The sequence below is a fragment of the Cebus imitator genome, unplaced genomic scaffold (genome assembly GCF_001604975.1).
Source record: "Cebus imitator isolate Cc_AM_T3 unplaced genomic scaffold, Cebus_imitator-1.0 Scaffold596, whole genome shotgun sequence".
NCBI classification, from domain to species: Eukaryota; Metazoa; Chordata; class Mammalia; order Primates; family Cebidae; genus Cebus; species Cebus imitator.
Genome location: NW_016107911.1, coordinates 473,254 through 495,330, shown reverse-complemented (window position 1 = coordinate 495,330; position 22,077 = coordinate 473,254). Strand labels below are relative to the sequence as shown.

General features: G+C 36.5%; 1 protein-coding gene across 12 annotated transcripts in view; it reads right to left on the bottom strand.

Annotated features, from left to right (window-relative positions):
• CCDC91 (coiled-coil domain containing 91) overlaps positions 1–22,077 on the bottom strand; it is a 385,716-nt gene that overhangs the window by 209,149 nt on the left and 154,490 nt on the right. For all 12 annotated transcript variants that reach the window (XM_037734255.1, XM_037734257.1, XM_037734254.1 and 9 more), the window contains one exon: positions 4,365–4,442. In XM_037734255.1, coding sequence (XP_037590183.1) covers positions 4,365–4,442 — 78 coding nt within the window. The remainder of the gene's footprint in view (positions 1–4,364; positions 4,443–22,077) is intronic.

Here is a 22,077-nt window from a genome sequence, read left to right as displayed (position 1 = left end):
TCAGTGTTAGGGATAAAAGAAGATGTGAAACTCAATACTACAATAATATAGAAATTTTCCTCAACTCAGTAACTGTAAAACTGGTTTATATTAATAGAAAAAAAAATTTAATTGTAAAAGGGCCAAAAATCAATGCCATAAAAATCAGACTATTTTTTTTTAGAAAGAAAGAAAAAAAGAAACAGATAAAGAAAGAAAAAAAAAAGAATGAAAGAGAGAAAGAAAGAGGAAGGGAAAGAGGGAGAGAGAACAGGCATCTTGCTTTATTGCCCAGGCTAGAATGCAGTCTAAAAATGCAGTCTTTTATGCCAATAATTGTGCTTAACAATGGAGACAGGAAGGAATAAAGGAGTAAAATAACAAACAAGCAGCCAACCAATATTTCATTTAAACCTGTGAAATGCTATGCAATTACTGAGGAGTGATTTACCTCCAATTACGTAGTCACTTTTAGAGTAGGTGCGATATGGTACTGAGAAGAATGTATGTTTTGTGGACTTGTGGTGGAGAGTTCTGTAAATGTTTACTAAATTTACCTGCTCCAGGTCTGAGTTCAAGTCCTGGATATCCTTGTTAATTTTCTGTCTCATTGATCTGTCTAATATTGACAATGTGATGTTAAAGTTTCCCACTATTATTGTGTGGGAGTCTAAGTCTCTCTATAAGTCATTAAGAGCTTGCCTATGTATCTGGGTGCTCCTGTATTGGGTGCATATATATTTAGGATCATTAGCTCTTCTTGCTGCATTGACCCTTTTACCATTATGTAATGTCCTTCTTTGCCTCTTTTGATCTTTGTTGCTTTAAAGTCTATTTCATCAGAGGCGAGAATTGCAACTCCTGCTTTTTATTTTATTTTATTTTATTTTTGCTCTCCATTTGGTTCGTAAATCTTCCTCCATCCCTTTGTTTTGCCTTTGTGTATCCTTGCATGTGAGATGGGTCTGGATGCAGCATACCGATGGTTTTTGGCTTTTTATACAATTTGCCTGTCTGTGTCTTTTGATTGGGGCATTTAGTTGATTTAAATTTAAGATTAATATATGTGAGCTTAATACTGCCATTTAATGCTAGCTGGCTGTTCTGCCCATTAGTTGATGTAGATTCTTCATTATGTTGATGCTCTTTACCTTTTGGTATATTTTTGGAATGGCTGATACTGGTTGTTCCTTTTTATGTGTAGTGCTTCTTTCAGAAGCTCTTGTAAAGCAGGCCTGGTGGTGATGAAATCTCTGAGTACTTGCTTGTTCACAAAAGATTTTATTTTTCCTTCACTTATGAAGCTTAGTTTGGCTGGATATGAAATTCTGGGTTGAAAGTTCTTTTCTTTAAGGATGTTGAATATTGGCCCCCACTATCTTCTGGCTTGTAGGGTTGCTGAGAGATCTGCTGTGAGTCTGATAGGCTTCCCTTTGCGGGTGACCTTTCTCTCTGGCTGCCCTTAGCATTTTCTACTTCATTTCAACCCTGGTGAATCTGATAATTATGTGCCTTGGAGTTGCTCGTCTTGATGAATATCTTTGTGGTGTTCTCTATATTAGCTGGAGTGGAATATTGTCCTGCCTTGCTAGGTTGGGAAAGTTTTCCTGAATAATATCCTGGAGAATATTTTCCAGCTTGGATTCATTCTCTTCGTCACATTCAGGTACACCTATCAAACGTAGATTAGGTCTTTTCACATAGTCCCATATTTCTCTAATCTTGTCTTCTCGTTTTATTTCATTGAGTTGGTCCTTGACCTCTGATATCCTTTCTTCTGCTTGGTCAATTCGACTGTTAAAACTTGTGCATACTTCATGAAGTTCAGGTATTGTGTTTTTCAGCTCCAATAATTCACTTATACTCCTCTCTAAATTGTCTATTCTCATTAGCATTTCGTCAAACCTTTTTTCAAGGTTCTTAGTTTCTTTGCATTGGGTTAGAACATGTTCCTTTAGCTCACAGAAGTTTCTTATTATCCATATTCTGAAGCCTGATGCTGACAATTCATCACACTCATTCTCCATCAGGCCTTGTTCCCTTGCTGATGAGGAGCTACGATTCCCTTAAGAACGAGAGGCATTCTGATTTTGGATATTTTCAGCCTGTTTGCGCTGGTTTCTTCCCATCTTTGTGGATTTATCCACCTGTCATCTTTGTAATTGCTGACTTTCAGATTGGGTCTCTGAGTGGACGTCCAGCTTGTTGGTGATGATGTTATTTCTGTTTCTTTGTTTTCCTTCAGTGGACGCCCCTCCCCCACAGAGCTGGACCTTCCTGGGTTCAGCTGTGCTTGCTGTAAAACTCTCAACCATCAATGTTTCCAATTGCTGTATTTTTGTGCGGGTGGGACCAGTCGAGCCCCATCACCTGGCTCCAGCCTTGGAGCCCCCTTTTTTCTTTTCCTAACTAAATAGTCCATTCTCTCCCAGGTGCCCCAGTCGCCCGCCAAAAAGGCGCCAGATCTATGCAATCTCCCCTGGTCGGCTGAAACAGCAGTGTTGAGATTTGTGGTGCTTTTCTGCCCGGGAATCTCCCAGTCTGGCTTCCCGCTTCAGTCCCCCTTTCAATCAGTTGAATGGGCAACTCTGCCTTCCCGGAGCTCCAAACACCAACTAAAAGGGCACCCAGTCCCACATACTCCATACTGAGAACTGCCACGCTGGGACGCTGGCAAAACAGCAGTGTCAGCCAAGAGTCATGCTGGCAACCCGTGGAGCTCCTCCGCTGGGAATCTCCTGGTCCGTGGGCAACAAAAATTCATCTGGAAGTCTGTCGTCCACTCACTCCCTGAGCCTTCACTGGGAGCTGCAATCCTGAGCTGCTGCTAAACGGCCATCTTGGATCTCTCTCTCCAAATTCAGATTTTCTTTTTCCTTTTTGTGATGGAGTTTCACTCTTGTTGCCTAGGCTGGAGTTCAATAGTGCAATCTCGGGTAACTCCCACCTCCACCTCCCAGGTTCAAGTCTTCTGCCTCAGCCTCCCAAGTAGCTGAGATTACAGGTGTCCACCAGCAAACCTCACTAATTTTTATATTTTTAATAGAGACAGAGTTTCACCATGTTGGCCAGGCTAGTCTGGAACCCCCGACCTCAGGTGATCTGCCCGCCTAGGCTTCCCAAAGTGCTGGGATTACAGGCATGAATGACTGTGCCTGGTCAAAATCATACATTTTTTGATGACCTTTTTAATAATGAACGTCAGCTACTATATTGGGCATGGTCATAAAAATAACCTTTCATGTCCCAAGACATATCTAGTAGACTATTTTAATACTCTAGGTAAAAAAAAAAAAAAAAAACTTTTCACTTAATCTTGGATTTACTTCTTTTCCTACTTTTATCCAAATGATTTCTTAAGGAAGCTTTTGACACTAAATGACCAAGTAAAATGACATCAACTTCTATCAAGTCTAGTGAGTAAGTTTAATCAACACAAAAACTACCATATTCTAACTGTAATAGGGCGAAGTTTTTACATTTATTATTATAATGAACAATGAAAAACTAAATGGCTACACATGCATGGTTAAACAAATTATGGTATGTTTATATTATGAAAACTATAGAAGAGTAACAAAAACAGGATAAGCTTATATGTACTGACATGAAAATATCTCCAAGTCAGTGAGTAAATATGGAAAGAGTAAATTTAGTTAGATAACATTTTTTAAATCAAATCAAAACTATATAGCATGTTATGAGCATATAAATATATAAAAGTAGATGGAGAAATCTCTTAGAAGAATGTACTGGTTTATTCTGGGGAGAATTGTTTGAATTTTATTTCAACAAAAATGTATTCCTTCATAACTTGTAAAAGCAAAATGATCTAACATGAAGTTTAAAGGGAAATAAAAATTTGATATTAAGTGCTCAATGTGCTTTACATAATTCAGTTTATGCAGGCATAGAATCAAATAATTTTAAAAATAATTTTAAAGTTTTACTGTATATCAGTAATATTGACATTTATTATAATTTTTGTTATTGCTTAAGTGTACCCAAATCTATTTAAGAAAAGCAAAAAGCTAAAATATTTTTTCAATATATATCATACCTTAATTTTTTTCCTGTCACACAGCAGAGACAAAAGATAATCTAGCAACTAATTATATAGTATTTTGTACTTGAATTTCTTCATCTGCTGATATCATATCTCAAATATTCTCAAACTTTCTCAAATGTAGACCAATGTCTAACATTTCCTTTGTAATACATCAAGTACGCTTTCAATGAACATTTATTGCTCAATGGAAAGAAATTCTATGCCAAAATAAGACTGCACATATAATTTGTTTATGTTTGCATATACCTACATGTGTACAATTTTTACAAAAGTTATCCAAGGTTTAATAAAAGAAACAACACTCTCAAACCTCTACCTTATATTCGTCCACAATAATGCTGAGGGCTTCGTGACCAGCTTTCCTCATGTCTTCCAATTCTTGTTTATGTTTTTCCTGAAAGAAAAAAAAAATAAAACCATGAGTTTTTCTTCTGTTTTGTTTTCAGAATAAAATCATTGCCTACTGTTGCTTCCATGAAGGATTGAGTGGTTTGTGGCACATCAATGCTACAGCTGGAAACAAAGAGAAAAGATACATATGTGTGTATGTGTGTGTGTGTGTGTGTGTGTGTATGTATGTATATATATACACACGTGTATACGTGTATATACGTATATGTGTATATGCATATATATATACACATATACGTGTATATATGTGTATACGTATATATACACATGTATATATACGTATACACATATATATATATGTATATGAGCTTTGCCTAAAGGAATGGGGAACACTGAGGCAATGAGGAATTAAAGGGAAGCAACAGAAGAAGGAAAAACATGTTGACAGGTAGGATAACACAGGGCAAAGGTGCTTTTCCCTTGGGGCATTTGACCATTCTTGAACTGGATCAAGAGATGGGAGACCCTGCATTACTGCAACAAGCCTTGGCATCTATATTTCTAATACATTCCAAAGTTTGAGACCCACCGGAACAAGGTGATTAGCCCGTAATTCTACCTACTAGGACAGGAAAGGATGAACTCTCTTTGGAAATTCTTAATATCCTACAGTCTTTCCAGTTTTTCGAATATGATGTCCAGCTTCCAAAACAAAATTTTCAGAGATAACAACAGACAAAACCAAAAAGGAACACACACACACACACTCTCTCACACTCTCACACATATACGCACACATAGAAAACAGATAAAATAGGTCCGTAGACGGTTTAGATCCTAGTTATTAAAGAGTTTTTTAAATGTATGTAAGAGTTCTTAACACATCCAAACAATGGAAGAGAAATAGAGAAAAATGAACAGGATAGAGATTCTCACCAGAGAACTGGAATCCATAAAACAGAAATTCTAGACCTGAGAAGTATGTACTATTAATAACTCAATAGATGACATAAACAGATGAAAGAGAGCCAGAAACAGGATTAGGAAACCAAAAGACAGTAAAAAAAAAAAAAAAATGCAGACTACAGCAAAAAGAATATTTAATATGATTGAAAATATTTTCAAAAAATCCTTTAACAAACACATACGACAGAGTAAGCCAAAGAAAGGAAAAAGAAAAAAAAGTTGAGAAGAAAAGTGAAACAAGTGGTAAGATGATAATGAAGTGAAAAAACCCATTTCAATTATAGTGTAATCACTCAATATCTCTTGCTCTGAATGACATTAGTCATTAAAAAGTTTTGGCGTGCTATTAAAAGTGTAAGACTATTAAACTTACTATATTTCCTATTTGCTGCTGTGCTTCAAATGCTATTTTCCCCAGATACTGCATGTTCACTTCCTCTAGATCCTGCTCAAAAATTATCTTACCAGAGAGACTTTTCCTGACCACTCTTACATAAAATAGTACACCACTGATCACTATCCACTAATCATGCTTTATTTTTCTCATAGCACTTATCACTACCAAATGTTTTCCATTTATTGTTCCTTGCCTTTGTACCCTACTATATTGGAAAAGGTAGTGATACTAATCTACAACACTATGGAGCTTATTAAGGTGAGGAAAAAGGGACATCAGAAAAATTTCGCAGACAATAAGTTCAATTTGAGAGAGTGAAATTTTACTTGACACTGAATATATGTACCTTAAATAGTGCCTTATACAGAATGTCAGCTTGGTCAATAAGCACTAAATAAAGAAGAAATAAAATGGTCAAGATTTGAAGGCCAAATATATTTGGGAAGTGTGAAAGGTGTTTCCTTCTTCATCTGAGAGAGACAGAAGTAGAGACAGAACTATTTTACATCAAAATAAAAATGTTAATAACATTATTCACAATCTGATCTTCAAAAAAAGGCTCCTTAACAGGTTCAAGTAGATGTTTGTTGAATGGCTAAGTGAGAATAAAATTAATGTTCTTTTTCTGATACAAGTTAAGCACACAAATTTTAAAAAGTTTTGTGGTATATTTCTCTAACTGTTAAATGAGGGAGCTGGAATAAATTATTTCTAAGATACACTTCCAACTTTCTTAATGCTATCCTATAATACGATACGTGAGAAGTAGAAAAGTTCCTCTTTAAAATTTCCTTTCTTGTTAAAGAATAAATCATAAGTGTGCTAATAACTCTTTGTTAAACCCTATCCTATGTAGCTGTTAGACATGCCATGCTTACAGGGACGTAGTACATTCTATGTTCTTGTACTTTAACCAAGATATCTGTGCTGGACATGCTCACAGGTATGCCCCAGCTTTCCATTGCTTTTAGCTGTTTAGAGAAGTTTTAAGTTGTTAGCCAATTGGGCTTTGTTTAGATTGTGAAGTCTGGCTCCAGCCAATGGAGATCAGACACAGCAGTAAGGATGACCCCAGATGCATAAGGAAAAAACATGTCTGCTTTCCTTTGTTCACTGTACTCTCATGGTAAAATGACTAGCAAGGTTACCCTTCCTGCAGTCCAGGAAGTAAAAATTGACCTTCTAAAAGATCCTTGGTCTCAGTGCTAATTTTTCTTTGCCACATCAAGCATCTGTTTCCAACACAGTATGTTATGAAAAGATCAATCAACCCTCCTTTGCTTACTTCAAAAGTTACTAATGGCAATCATACAACCACATTGTAACACAACAGTCTGTGTAGTTGAAAACATGGGAATAAATAATTGTCATACCAAAATTCATTTCAAGGCTATACAGCCAAATATTTACAGCCTATCTTTAAAGGAGTCAAGCCAAATTTGACCATAGTGATAACTTTCTTTAAAAATGTCAAACCCCAAAACATCACTAGAAAGAGATGACAAAGGCAAATGCCCTCACCTTAAATAAAACTGCAGAATTTTTAAACAAAAAGATACTTCAAAGATAAACTATTCCAATATGTTGATTTTATAAATGAGGATACTGAGACCCAAATAAGTCAAAAAATTTGTTCCCACAGGTCATTAAAATATGACTATGTGCCAGGTATTGTTACATAAAGGCACAGCAAAGCCTAACTCAGATTTCCTGATAGCCACCCTAATGTTTATTTGAAAATATCCTGTCAAAAATCAAGCTATCTGAATGTATTCTCAATCCCTCAACAGATATGTTTTCTGTATATAACTCAATAAAACACAGAATCACATATTATGTTTTATACATGCTTGTGAAGCAAAGACACATAACTAATCATGGTCTGTAAAATGTGAAACAGTCATTCATCAATTCACTACTGCTAACCAGAAATTTTGGTCTGACAAAACTGATGCAATGGTGCCTTTCAAAGGTTAACGGAAGCACATTTCAACTGATCCTCCACTACCCATAACTGCTCCAATCTCAACTGCTTCTTAGCTAAAATGATTAAATACACCTAAGTCTCATACTCTTTATATGCCTGGACACGATGAGTATTCAAGAAATTTAACAGATACACATGTAAAAAAGGAACCATACAATCAACAAATAAAGGCCCTTTCCAAAAAAAATGAAATATTCACAAAAATTTTGGTAACTATCATTGGTATATTGATGACAACATGCAATTCAAGTACCTGAATCAAGGCTTTCTTTTAAAAAGCTCGTATTCTATTTGTGTTGGCCATTGCCAAGCCAAGTAAAAACCCTACTAATCGCTTCTAAGAAATTCATGCACAGCAATAGGATCCTCTGCTACACAGATGATTAAAAGGCAGCATTTAATTGATGTGTTTGGAATGAATTATTACAGTGATTTTAAAAAGACAGAGAAATTCCAAAGATCAACTAGCTACATTATATTCTATCAGAAAGCAGCTGCTTCTCACCTTCCAAACTATTTTGTCAACAGCCAGTCTATAATTAGCCTACCAGAACATAATAAGCAAATATCATCTGATTGAGAAAGGTTTTCCAATATAGGTTTCACCACCACTTTCTTGGAAGCCACAAGATTACATCCTTTTCACAACAACTAATCAACTATATTGGAGAAGGCAGACACAAACACGTCCAGATATTCCAAAAGGAAATCTGTGGGGCAAGAAATCAAAATAAAAATGGTAGGATAACACATAACAAATACATGAAAAAATTCTGACAGATGGTACAAAATGCCCCCTACCAAAATCTGAATAATCCAACACACCTAAATGGCCTAACTATAAATGCCAAAGTAGTGCTAAGAAGGTAAGATTATCCCATACATACATATTATCAAAAGAGAAGAAAAACAACAAAACACCACCTCTTCATTTCTCATCAATCCCACCACTTGACAGCTGGAATAAGCCTGGTTGTTTTTCCTAAAGAAGCCATAATCTTGCCATGAAAATAAGTTTCACTAGCATGACACAGCATTATGCAACAGAAGTCTTTCCCAGGGAATATATGTTTCTCCACCTCTCCATTCTGTCTCATTTCTCAATCCCTCTACACACGTGGTAGCAATAGCACATGACAGACCCTTCAAAATCATCCCCAGTCTCACAAACTAATTCCATAATTTAGACAAATATAAAATGGAAGAAAAAAAACACAAGCATAAGAATCAGTCTAAAAGTATAAATATTACAAATGGAAATAAAGCATTTTTGCCATAGCAATCTATCCCTAATACTAAAACGAATGCCCTTAATAAGACTGTAAGAGAACCATAATCTCAAAAGATTAATTTTAATTCTGTACCTATCCCATTGGTGGCTGACTTAACAAATGGCATGAAATTCATGGCATGCAGAATCCAAAGCCATGAGCTTTGCTGAATCCTCTCAATCAAAAACAAGATTAAGGCAGCAAACTTCTCCTGGAATTCTCCTAACAGACACAATGAGGAAGGTATGCAAAGGACCTCACAATCTACTCATACAAGCACAGAAGTAATCAATTTTCCTGTATGCTAATTTACAAACCCTAAACATGACAATTTCACACCCATGTCTAAGGCAAAGCATTAAGAAATTGGTGGTGAGCAAAAAAGGAATGAACAGGTCACACTAAATTCATCACCATGAAGATGAAAACAACCACTCAAGTGAAATTCATAAGAGAAAATGATATGTTTATAACAGTGTCATGATTGTTGCCATTATGATTTATCCATTAGCACAACATGTCCTCTACCAACCATATTGTGTTAAAGAATGAAGGCCAAATCCTGCACAGCCTGAGAAACTTAGCCTTTTGCAAAACCCCAGCTGAGATCCTGGTTAATTTGTTGGTTGGATTGGCTCTGTTCCCACTTCTACTTCAATGTTGCCTTATTAAGTGCTCCAATAGGAAAGAATCTCCACTCTGCATCAGATACAGATTATTATTTATCATTAACTTTGTTAAGATCTTCAAAGGGAAAGAGCCTTGAAAGGCAGAAGCTCAAAACTAACTCAGGCCAAGCACAGGAGAAAAAAAAAATAGAGAAAGAAGGAAGAAAATGATGTAGAAAAGTATCAAGGAAAGGAAGGACAGGGAGGGAAGGAGAAAGAGGGAGAAAGGAGGAAGAAAAAAGGACAGGCAGGAGGGAGGAGGGACGAGGAGACAAAGTTTGCAATCCTAAGAACAGCTTGTGTCTACTTGTATGGGACAATTACAACCAATCCTCTCTACTTTGTGGTTACAGCAAGAAACCATTTCTAGTCACTGAATGTCAAAGAAAAGGCCTGTAACCTGCATGTGCAATAGATCTACAAACCTCCCAAACAATAAGAATCTAAAACACCCTAGAATTCTTATTTTATGACTTTTCCCATTTTAAATCTAGTCTCCAAAGCTTTATTATATTTTAACCCCACATGCAGAAAGGAGCTTTCTAACACAGCCTCTCAATACATTTTAAACTTTGATCAAAAAAAAAAAAAAAGGAAAATGGCTGAATACTAAAAATCACTTTTTAATGTTCTTGTCATTTATCTACATAATGAGTTTTTCTGGCCATAGTATTATTTGCCTTCACATATTTAAATACACTAAAAGTGGTACTTGTAATGGGTTGAATTATGACCTCCCAAAAAGGTTTGTCCAAGTCCTTAAACCTGGTAGCTGTGAATGTAACCTTATTTGGAAATAATACCTTTGTAGACACAACTGCTTAAGAAACATAAGATGAGATCATCCTGGACTTAGGATAGGCCCAAAATCCAATTATTTGTATTCTTATAAAAGAAAGGAGAGGGAGATATGAGACAGAGAAGTAGAGTAAAAAGGCATGTGAAGAAAGAGAGAGGATGGAGTCATGCTGCCATATGCTGAAGGATATCAGGCACTAACAGAAGCTGGGAGAGGTAAAGCAGTATTCCCCCTAGGTCATTTGGAGGCAGTATGACCCTGCCAAAATGTTAATTTTTAAAACTCTGATCTCCATAACATAAATTTCTGCTTTTTTAAACCACTAAGTGCATGTAATTCATTTTACTATACTTCACTGTACTGTGCTTCATAGATACTGCATTTTTTTTTACAAATTGAAGGCTTTAAGTTCAGGGACACATGTGAAGGTTGGTTACATAGAAAACTTGGGTCTGGGGTTTGTTGTACGGATGATTTCACCACACAGGTGTTAACCCTAGTACCCATTAGTTGTTTTTCCTGATCCTCTTCCTCCTCAGGATCCTCTTCCTCCTCAGGATCCTCTCCCCCCTCTCACCCTTCACCCTCTAATTGGCCCCAGTATGTGTTGTTCCCCTCCATGAATCAGCACCATTTTTCCAACAGTTGTGTGCTCATTCTGTCTCTGTGTCAAATCTTGGTAATTATAACAGTATTTCAAAATTTTTCATTATTAGTTCATCTGTTACAGTGATATGTGATCAGTTATCTTTGATGTTACTATTGTTTTCGGGTGCCACAAATCATGCCCATATCAGATGGCAAACTTAATAATGTTGCATGTGTTTTGAGTGAACAGCCAGCCATTCCCCCACCTACCCCACTCTTAGAGCCTCTCTATTCCCCGAGACACAGTATTATTGAAATCAGGCCAATCAATAACGCTATAATTACTAAATGTTCAAGTGACAGTCATATGGCTCACACTTTAAATCAAAAGCTAGAAATAATTAACCTTAGTGAGAAAGGCATATGAAAAGCTTAGGGCAGCCAAAATCTAGGCCTCTCATGCCAACAGCTACATTGTGAATGAATGCAAAGGACAAGATTTGAAAAAAAGTAAAAGTGCTACTCCAGTTAACACACACAAATGATAAGAAAGTTAAACAGCATTATTGCTGATTCTAGCATGCCGGAGAGAAGACCGAGTCAGCCACAACATTCCCCACTAAGCCAAAGCCTAATTCAGAACAAAGTCATATCTCTCCAATTCTGTGAAGGCTAGGAGAGATTAGGAAGCTGCAGAAGACAAATCTAAAGTTATCAGAGATTGGTTCACGATGTTGAAGAAAAAAAAAAAAAGCCATCTCCGTAAGATAAAAATAACAGGTGAAGCAGCAAATACTGATGTAGAACTGCAGCAAATTATTCAGAAGATCTAGCTAAGATAATGGATGAAGGTGGCAACACTAAACAACAGATCTGTAATGCAGACAAAACATCCTTTTCTTGGAAGATGCTATGCAGGACTTTCACAGCCAGAGAGAAGAAGTCAATGACTGACTTCAACATTTCAAAGGACACACTGACACTCTTGTTAGGGGCTAATGCAGTTGGTGACTTTAAGTGGAAGCCAATGCTCATTTAACATCCACAAAATCCAGGGCCCTTAAGCATTATGCTGTTCTGCCTGTGCTCTATCAATGGAAGAACAAAGCCTGGATGACAGCATATCGGTTACAGGAGGGTTTATTTTAAGACCATTGTTGAAGACTACTGAAAAAAAAAAAAAAAAAAGATTCTTTTCCACCACAGATGTGGTAGTAATACCAAGAAAATTAGAATTGTAAGTAGAGCCTGAAGATGTGACTGAACTGCTGCAATCACATAACACCTGAACAGATAAGGAGTTACTTCTTACAAAGAACGTAGTTTCTTGACATGGAATCTAGTTCTCGTAGAGACACTGTGAAAATTGTTAAAATGGCTGCTAGGGATTTAGAATATTATTACGTAAACTTAATTGATAAAGCAGTGGCAGAGTTTGAGAGAACTGACTCCAACTTTGAAAGAAGCTTTACTGTAGGTAAAATGCTATCACACAGCACTGCACATTAAAGAGAACTCTTTCATGAAAGCACGAGTCAACCGATGTAGTAAAACTTCATTGCAGTTTCATTTTAAGAAGCTGCCATAGCGACACCAATCTTCAGCAACCACCACCCTTATCAACAGCAGCTATCAACACTGAGGCAAAACACTTCACTAACAAAAGGATTATGACAATCACTGAAAGCTCAGATGATTGCTGGCATGTTTTAGCAATAAGCATTTTAATTAAGGTAGGTACATTTTTTAGACATGAATGGTATTACACACACAATAATCTACAGTATAGTATAAGTGTAACTTTATTATACTCTGAGAAAACAAAACATTGATCTGACTCACTCACTACAATATTTGCTTTACTGCAGTGGTCTGGAACCAAACTTTTCAGTATCTTCAAGGCATGACTGTATAGGGTTATCCAGAAAGGATCTGTGGATAACTTATTTGTCTAATAGCATGAATTCCCTTAACTCAGCAGATTCACAACGTTTTTGAAAATGTTATACTAAGAGAAGTATAGCAAGTCTAGGATAAAGGAGATATACAGCAAGCCTAGGATGAAGCCTAGTATCAAAGAAAAAGAAATAAAGAATGACTGTCAGACTGCTGAGATTCTACAGGCAGGAAGTAAGCTAATTAGACCAGGAAGCTATAAATATGTGCTAATCTTAAAAAAAAAAAAAAAAAAAAAAAAAAAAAAAAAAAAAAAAAAAAAAAAAAAAAAAAAAAAAAAAAAAAAAAAAAAAAAAAAAAAAAACAGGAGGAATGGGCCTGGGGTTAGTACCATGATTGCAAAGCCTAGGGCTATGGGCCCAGAGCCACAGCTTGAGCTGTGAGTGCAGAGACAGCGGCCAGCAGAGTCACAGGCATAGACCGCAACAGAACTGCAAGTACAAAACGTAATCAGGCCAGGGTCCTGGGCACAGAGGGCAACTGACCTAGAGCACAGACCCAGACAATAGCCAAACTAGAGCCATAAGTCCAGAAACTCACCAAACTGTAGCCGTGGACTCAGAGGGTAAAGTATCAAGCCATAGAATATTAGTCTTAGGCCCTGAAACCTAATGAATTTTCCTTCCCGTGTTTTAAATTTGTTTGGGACTGATGACTCCCTTTATTTCTTCCAATTTTCTCTTTCAGATGGGATCTGATGCCCATATTGCCACTGTATTCTGAAAACAGGTAACTTGTTTTCTAGTTTCACACAGCTACCAATAAAAGAACTTTGATCACATTCAGTCTCAGTCTCACCCACATCTGGTTTAGATGATTCAGATAATGACACTGAGACTTTTGAGTTAATGTTATTTAGATGAGATTCTGAATGTAAAGCTGATATATTGAGTTGAGATTTCTGGGAACATTAGTACTCAGTCAATGTATTTTGCAGAGTGAAGGAAAGAAACTTTGTGGGGCCAGGAGGAACACCACAACAGGTTGAATTGTGTCCCTACAAAGTTCTGTCCAACATCTAATCCTTGATGCCTACGAATGTAATCTTATTTGGAAATAGGATCTTTGCATTATAATTAAGGATTCATTAGGTAAATATTTATGGATGTGCCCTAAATTAAATGACTGATTACAAGAGAAAAGAGAGGGAGATTTGAGACACAGGGAAGAAGGCCATGAAAGAAGCAGAAATTGGAGTAAGTCAGACTGCCAGAGGCCAGGAAATGTCACCTGTCTTGAGAAACTGGAGGAGACTAGCAAAGATTTTCCCATAGAAACTTCAGAGCGAGTATGGCTCTGCCGACACATTAATTTCAAACTGCCAATCCCCAGAACTGTGGGAGAATAGATTTCTTCTATTTCAATCCACCAAGTCTGTGGTAATTTGTTACAGCAGCCCTAGAAATCAAATACTGAGCTTTTCCACTGTCCTTTGAATGAGCTTCTTCCTTCACACACCAAAAACCTCAAGTACCTCAACTTTTACTTTGCCCAGCGTATGCCCAGGACACTAGCACATTAACACAATAAGGTATTTCTCCTGATTACGACATAGGCTTTTTCAAATTACTTCTTACCTAAGTGTTAAAAACAATTACTATTATTTGTCTAAATTAACTCTCCTAAACAGAATATCAAATATTTAACACAGATCTCAATAATAATTAATAGCAGTAATACCAGACCTTTAAAAAAAATGGCAGATTATACACAGGTATTTATTATTGCTGCCACCTAAAATGCAACTAAAACATCTGAAAAAGTGTAGGTTTTCTGTTTTGTTGTTTGCTTTTAATAGTACAAAGGTATAAAAGCAAGAGTCAAAGTTGAGAAAACAGAAGAATACAAGCAGATGCATGTGTGCTAACTGTAATAGCAAAATAAAAAAAAAAACTAAATCTTAAAAAAGCAATGTGAAAGTGAGACATGATTCAATAATACTGCAGAAATTATTCAATAATACTGCAGAAATTATTCAATAATATTGCAGAAAACCCAAAATACGCAGGAATTGGCACAGCAAAGTACTCTGGAAGTGAAGGTAAAAAGAATGCTAAGAACAGGATAGTTGCCTGAAAGTTTATGTAAGATGAAGTCCTCCCCAGATCACTTCTACCGCTCTGCAGACCTGGGAGCTTGACCCTATACAATTGTAATAGAATAATGAAGGTCTATTCTCTGAAGCAGGCATTACAGAAGGTCTCTAAACTGGGAACACTAGGCAGAGATGAAGGCAAGAGTATCACAGAAAACAAGAAAAGTAGTAAAAGTTTCCACAGCAAATATAATGGTCCTGAAATCTTTCCTGTTTAGCCTGGGTTATCCTCACCAGACAGAAGACTAAGTGGACCTTCTCTAGGGAATGTTATCAAACCTAACTAGAAAGTCAGGACCAGTTAAATAATTTTTGAGATTCAATATAAAATAAAAATGTGGAACCCTTACTAAAAAACTAAGAAATTAAAGATGTCAACAGTAGATTAAGCCAAGCATGGGAGCCTTATAAACACAGGGCCCTGTGCAAATGCAGAGGTTTCACATTCATAAAACTAGCCTTGCTTAAAGATACTGACAGTGGGAGAGGGCTGACCATAAACAGCCTTGTCATATAACCCTACAGTTAAGCCTGCTCTACAGAATGCCCCATTAGTCAGCATAGAGCTTCCAAACAACTTTTTGTACCCTATTACTAAATAAGAGATACCTGTGGATAAAAAAAAATCATTTAGAGAAAGCCTCTAAACGAAAAACAAGTATCAGAAGACTGTAACAGAAAAGGAAAAAGCACAAGTAGAAGAAACATTATGTAGGAACAAAAAATCATAATATTAACATCCTCAGAAAATTGATGACCAAGTGAAAGAGAGGCCTTGAGGCATGAAGGTGGGGACAGCAATACCCCTAAGTAGATGAGGGAATATAGGAACTCGTGAATAAGTACAGGGTGCTGTCTTTAGATGGTCTTTAGATGGACTGAGGAAGAGATACTTGGTAGACTTATCCCGCTGCCTGCAATCCAGACCAGCACAGCGGCAATTCTAACATCCCTTCCAAAGGTGAAAAAGATAGGGTACTAACGGGGACAGTAGAGGAAATAATAGCTAAGAGTAAAGAAATGTATAAACAAGCTATTAACTGAAGGAAATTCAATACTACATTAACAACTCTAAAGAGTGTTAAGAGCAAGAGATGATACTGTCTCTTAGCTCAGTTGTTCCAGATACCTGAAAAGGTAAGTGAAGTTGTGCATTTGTCAGGACCACTTCTGTTTTGCAATCTGAAAAGACTGATAGGAAATCTGCAAACCTGAGTGACCTCACCCTGAAAGACACTCATACAATATGACAGACTGAACAAATTATTAATGATTATGTATATTCTTCTGATTTCAGGAATCCATGGTCAAAAACCGGGGAGGGGAAGCCCTCTGGTATTATGATATATATATATATATATACACACTGATTTTTCACTGCCAGTTCCTGGCTCGTAACTCCTAAAATCCTTGGAATCTCCAAAGTGCTGCCTTTTATGTGTCTTTTGTCTGATAGGTTCAGGGTAGGGCTGGTCACCAGAAAGACCAAGGCAGGTTTAGAGGGTTAGGATGTTCAGTCCCCTCCCCTAACCAGGATAGGGGTTGAAGGTCAAGTTGATCACCAAAGGCCAACAGTTTAATCAATCATGCCTACCTCATAAAGAGGACAGGATTTGGAGAGCTTCCAGATAACTGGACATATGAAGGTTCCTGGAGGGTGGCAATCCCAGGGAACACATGGAAGCTCCATGCCCCTTCCCCATACCTTGCCCTATTATCTCTTCATCTAGCTATTTTATTTGTATCCTCTAAAATATTCTTAATTAAACCAATAAAGTAAAAAATTAAAAAGTAAAAAAATGAATTCAATAAATTTCCCTTAACTAAATACTACACACTGAAATATAGATCCAGAAACTCCATCTCCAGCACTATTGTATACTTAAAAGTGTCTCCAGTAAAAATACAACTAAATCATAACATAGCTTAATGCTTAGAGTAGTACTTGGCTTACAAGAAGGGAAATTTCCAGGAGTCCAAAACCAAAAACCGAACTGAAATCTAATTTTTATGGGGAAAACACTTCTTAAAAGTGAAGACTGTCTCAAGAACAAAGGTTTTTATTTGCTTTTCAATCAGAAAAACAAGCACTGGGGTGGCAACAAATTAAAATAACTAGTTACAGACAACTACACTAAACACCCTAGAACATATAACCAGCATAGTGCCAGAGCACCTGATATTCACAGCTCTCAACAGAACCAACCACAAATTCACCTGTGAACCACAGAAGTCTCAATTAAGTCCCAAGAATTCAGTTAATTAAGATAAAATGTATATGAGCTTACAATAAAAATTAGCCAAAAAAATTGCATGGAAAAAATCACAATGAATAAAAATGAATAAAAGACAATACTCATTTAAAGATAAAAAGTTTTTTGAGAAAAAAATTAACATATGTGATACAATTCAGGGATAATATATGTGATATAATTCAGGGATCAATGGCATTGACATAATCATTATATTGTAGACTGAATACTGATCTAGTCAAATTTATGATACAACTATATCAGAGGAGTAAAGGAACTCTTAGGTTTGGATCAGAGGTAGAAATACACAAGATCTGAAAAATCAAGAAGCAGAAATATTGTCAAGTATGTTATTTAAAAACATAGTCGTAAATATTAGTTTTAAAAGTTGAATGTAATTGCTGTTGGGCACCAGAAAAATGGCAGGAATGAGAAAGGATCTGTGAATAATGTTTTTCATAACAAATACTTTCGAAATGACTCTTTAAACCATGTTTAGTTACCATTTGGTAAGAGGTTTTTTGTTTTTTTTTTTAATTGAGACATAACCTGTGCTTAGAGCATACAGTGCAGTAAATGTAGACAGTAAGTGAATAATTAGCTATAAAAGCCTCAGTTTACATATTTAATAATAGTATCTAAATACACAAGGTAACTGTAGTGAAAGGTCAGCAATCACTTAAATGTTTAATATGGGGAACTTTAATATATGATAGTACGCCCATTAAATAGATTATTAAGAAGCAGCTCGTACTATCTGATGTTCTTAAGTGAAAAAGCATGACACATTTTATATTAAAAAATGAATAATTTATACGTACATACAAACACACACATACATATATACACAGTACATTTGTTGTATATATCTAAAATATATTTGGAAGGATATATAAGAAATTGCCAACACTGGCTGACACAAGAAAGGAAAAGTGGGCAGCAGATCTCATGGGAAGGAGACCTTCTACCATATAACCTTTCGTACTTTTTAAAATTCTAAACTGCGTGACTATGTTGCCATTTCAAAAATACAGTAAGTGTCTATCTTAGAAACCTAACCCAATGAAATAAATGTCTAATGATGAGATTGCTGACACCAAAGCTCAGGAATAAGGATTGACATATTGAGAAGAAACAATAATCCCAGCTTCCCTTCAACTTGGTGTAGGCAGAGGCCTTCTCTGTCTACTAGCATCTGACTGACATTAAGCAATGAATATAAACAACCAATGTTTAATAAATATCCAATATTGGAGGGCTCATGGGTCTAAAAGAAAACCTTCATTCAAAGGCTAATAGCTAAACTTGAATTTCCTCATCTGTAAAACGGGTAATAATAACTTCACAGGGTTATTGTGAAAATGCATTCAAGGTAGATAGCATAGTGCCTTGCATGTAGTAACCAGTCAGGAAACATTAGTTTTCCTCATTGTCTTCCTTTTACTTCTGATGAAAACTGAGAGTATAATAACTCAAAGAGATTTTATCATTAGTTTCTGTCTCAGAGTAAAGACTATTTACGCTAATAAGTTTAATGGTGAATATGAATAAGCCTATTACACATATGAAATAAATGTTAGTTCCAAAGTATAAAATAATTATTTCAGATATGAATTTAAAATATCAGGAAAAAATTGTGACTTATAAAATATGAATCACATCATTCAGATGCTGAAGTATTTTTCTCTCTCTCCTATCCTGGCAAAAGTATCTGGCAAGCCAGCAAAAACATTGCCTCACTCTTAGAAAAGTGATGTCAATTTTCCTAAAATTAATGTTAGAATAATGCATACTGTCTGTCAAAAAACAGAGGCATCAGCCTAGATAGGACTAAAAAATTACCAATGTACCAAAAGGTCAGATGATACATAATTCTAGAGAAATTGCTTTATAAAATGAGAAGCAAATACTCCATAAGAATTTGCTGTATAAAATTTTTTGTCAAATCAGTCTCATAAATTTAGTCACATAATTATAGAACCAGAAAAGACCATAAAGATGAAAAAGGCACATTCCTCTCCCCTCTGTATTTTATAAATAATGACAGTACAGGTAATGAAATTGAACTGTTAGAGAAACCTCTTTCCTAAGTTCATTTTTCTATGTAATAGGAAACTCAGTAACTCTCTTAACCTCTTACCCCACCGACTCATTTTTTCCCTTTCTCTCTCCCTCTCTAAACATAAAAGGCAAGGTGACCTGAATCCTTATGTTGGTAAGGAAAAGTTGAGACTGTATGGCTCAGCATCATTCCTCTCAAACTCTCTCCCTCAAGCTCTTCCTTCTACTCCCCCGAGCCCACCTCCACATGCAAATATGAGTATGATATATGGCTATGAGAATGGATATGTGTACATGCACATATAAACATATATGTATACATTACATTATGCTATTTATTATATATGGGAAGACAGGGATATTAAGAGGGGTTGTATATATAGTTTAATATATGTGTATATACAATGTATGTCTATGTATATCTCCTTCTCTCAATCTGTTTCTCTCAGTCTCTCTCAATATTATTTTTCTCTGATTACTTCATTTTCTCAGTATCTCTCAATCTCTCTCTCCACCCGCCATTCCCCAAACACATCCCTGACTACACAAAACATTCATTGTCTACTCTTTAATGCCTTAAGTTTGATAGGCCAGGCTCCTAAGAGGAATATCTAAGGTTATCTGACTATGTCAAACAACAAAGAATGATATGTAGTATTAGTGATCCTGTCTGCCTACAAACTTGAGCGTATTTTACTTTCTTCACACTTAAAGCTCCAATATCTCAACTCTCTTTACTCCATTGTTATAAAATGGAAGCTAACAGAAATGCCTTTCCACGTGTGCCTATTACTTCCACTAGTCTGTATGTATCTGAACCCACATATGTAGTCCTCCCTACTGTTACTGTAAGAACGTGTTCCATCTAAAGACAACATCCTGTACTTATTCACTAGATCCTATATTCCCTCATCTATTCAGGGGTATTGCTGTCCCCACCTTCACCCCTCAAGGCCTCTCTTTCACGTGGTCATCAATTTTCCCACTCAACTGAATCAATCTCATAATGATAGAAGCATGCTATCATATTTTTCAGCAAAAAAATAAATCTCTTGCCCCTCATACACTGAAGAATCTTCTGTATTCATCCTGCTTCTACTTCCTGTCCTCTCTTTCTCTTAAATCCACTCCAATAGACTTTCATCCCCACCATTATCCCAAAACTGCTCACTGAGATAACAAATGGCCTACTGTATTAGTCTTCTATTACTGTCATAACAAATTACTATAAACTCAGTGGCTTAAAATAACACACATTTATTATCTTATAGTTGTATAAGTCAGAAGTCAACATGTCTCACTGGGTTAAAATCAAGGTGCTGGTAGGGCTGGCTTGCCTCTATCTGCAGGCTCTAGGGAAGGGCTTCTTTTGTTTCTTAATTCGACTACTGACAAAATTCAGTTCTTTGCATATAGTTTCTGCATCTCAGAAACAACAGAGCATCAAATTCTTCTCATGCTTCTGTCTCTCCCACCACAGCCAGATATTTTTAAGTAATTATGTGATTTGTCTGGGCCCATCAGGGGAATCCAACAGAATCTCTCCACTTAGAGGTCTAGAACTAATTATACCTGTTTTAAAGAATCTTTTGTGGTGCAACAGATTCTGAAATTTAGGACGTAGACATCTTAAGAGAACAGTATTTTGCCTAGTACACCTATGCAACAGTCTTTTCTTAGTCCTGATTTTGGATAACCTTCAGCAGCACTTGTCATAGTTGACTACTCTTTCCTTTAAACAGACTTTTCTTGGCCTGGATGATAAACTCTCAGTTCTCTTACCCCTCTAGCTACTCATTCTCAGCCTCTTTTTACTAGTTCCTCCACATCTCTCTACATGTGGGAGCACCTCAAATTTTAGAAATAAAGAGGGTAATGAAATAATAGCAGGAATGTCTATACAGAACTATAGTTTTCAAAGTATGATCAAGGAACCCTAAGTATCATAGGCAGAATAATGGAATACTAAAGATAAGTACATCCTAATTTCTGGAATCTATGAAGACATCAGTTTACATGCCAAAGGGGACTCCGGTAGTTAATAAAATTAATGTTATTAATCAGATGATTTTAAAATAATTGTCCTGGATTATTCTGGTAAGTCTAATGTCATCATAAAAGTCCTTAAATGTGGACCAGATAGGCAGCAGAGTTAGTATCAAAGTGATGATATGTGAGGGGGGCAGAAAAGTGCTGGAAAGAGAAGGGCATGGTCGTTGGCGAGAGCTCCACCCCTAGGCCTGTGTCCATGGGCCTAGGTGAGGACAGGCATTCCTGCCTTTGCACCCAACTGTTGCATCTCCCAAGACCACCCTGGCTTGCCATGCCCCCATCCTACGCCTACCGAAATCCTGAGACCCTAGCAGGCAGACACATAAGCAGCTGGATGTCGAGAGGAACACATCAGCAGAAGACAACGCAGCAGCTGGAAATTGAGAGGACACCAGTGGAAGAGCACACCAACAGACACCAGCAAGCCAGCAACATGATGCAGGATTTTCCAGGGGAAAGCCACCTTCCCACTCCATCTCCCTTCTGGCTACCCCATCTGCTGAAAGCTGCTTTCACTCAATAAAACCTTGCACTCATTCTCCAAGCCCACATGTGATCCAATTCTTTTTTTTTTTTTTTTTTTTTT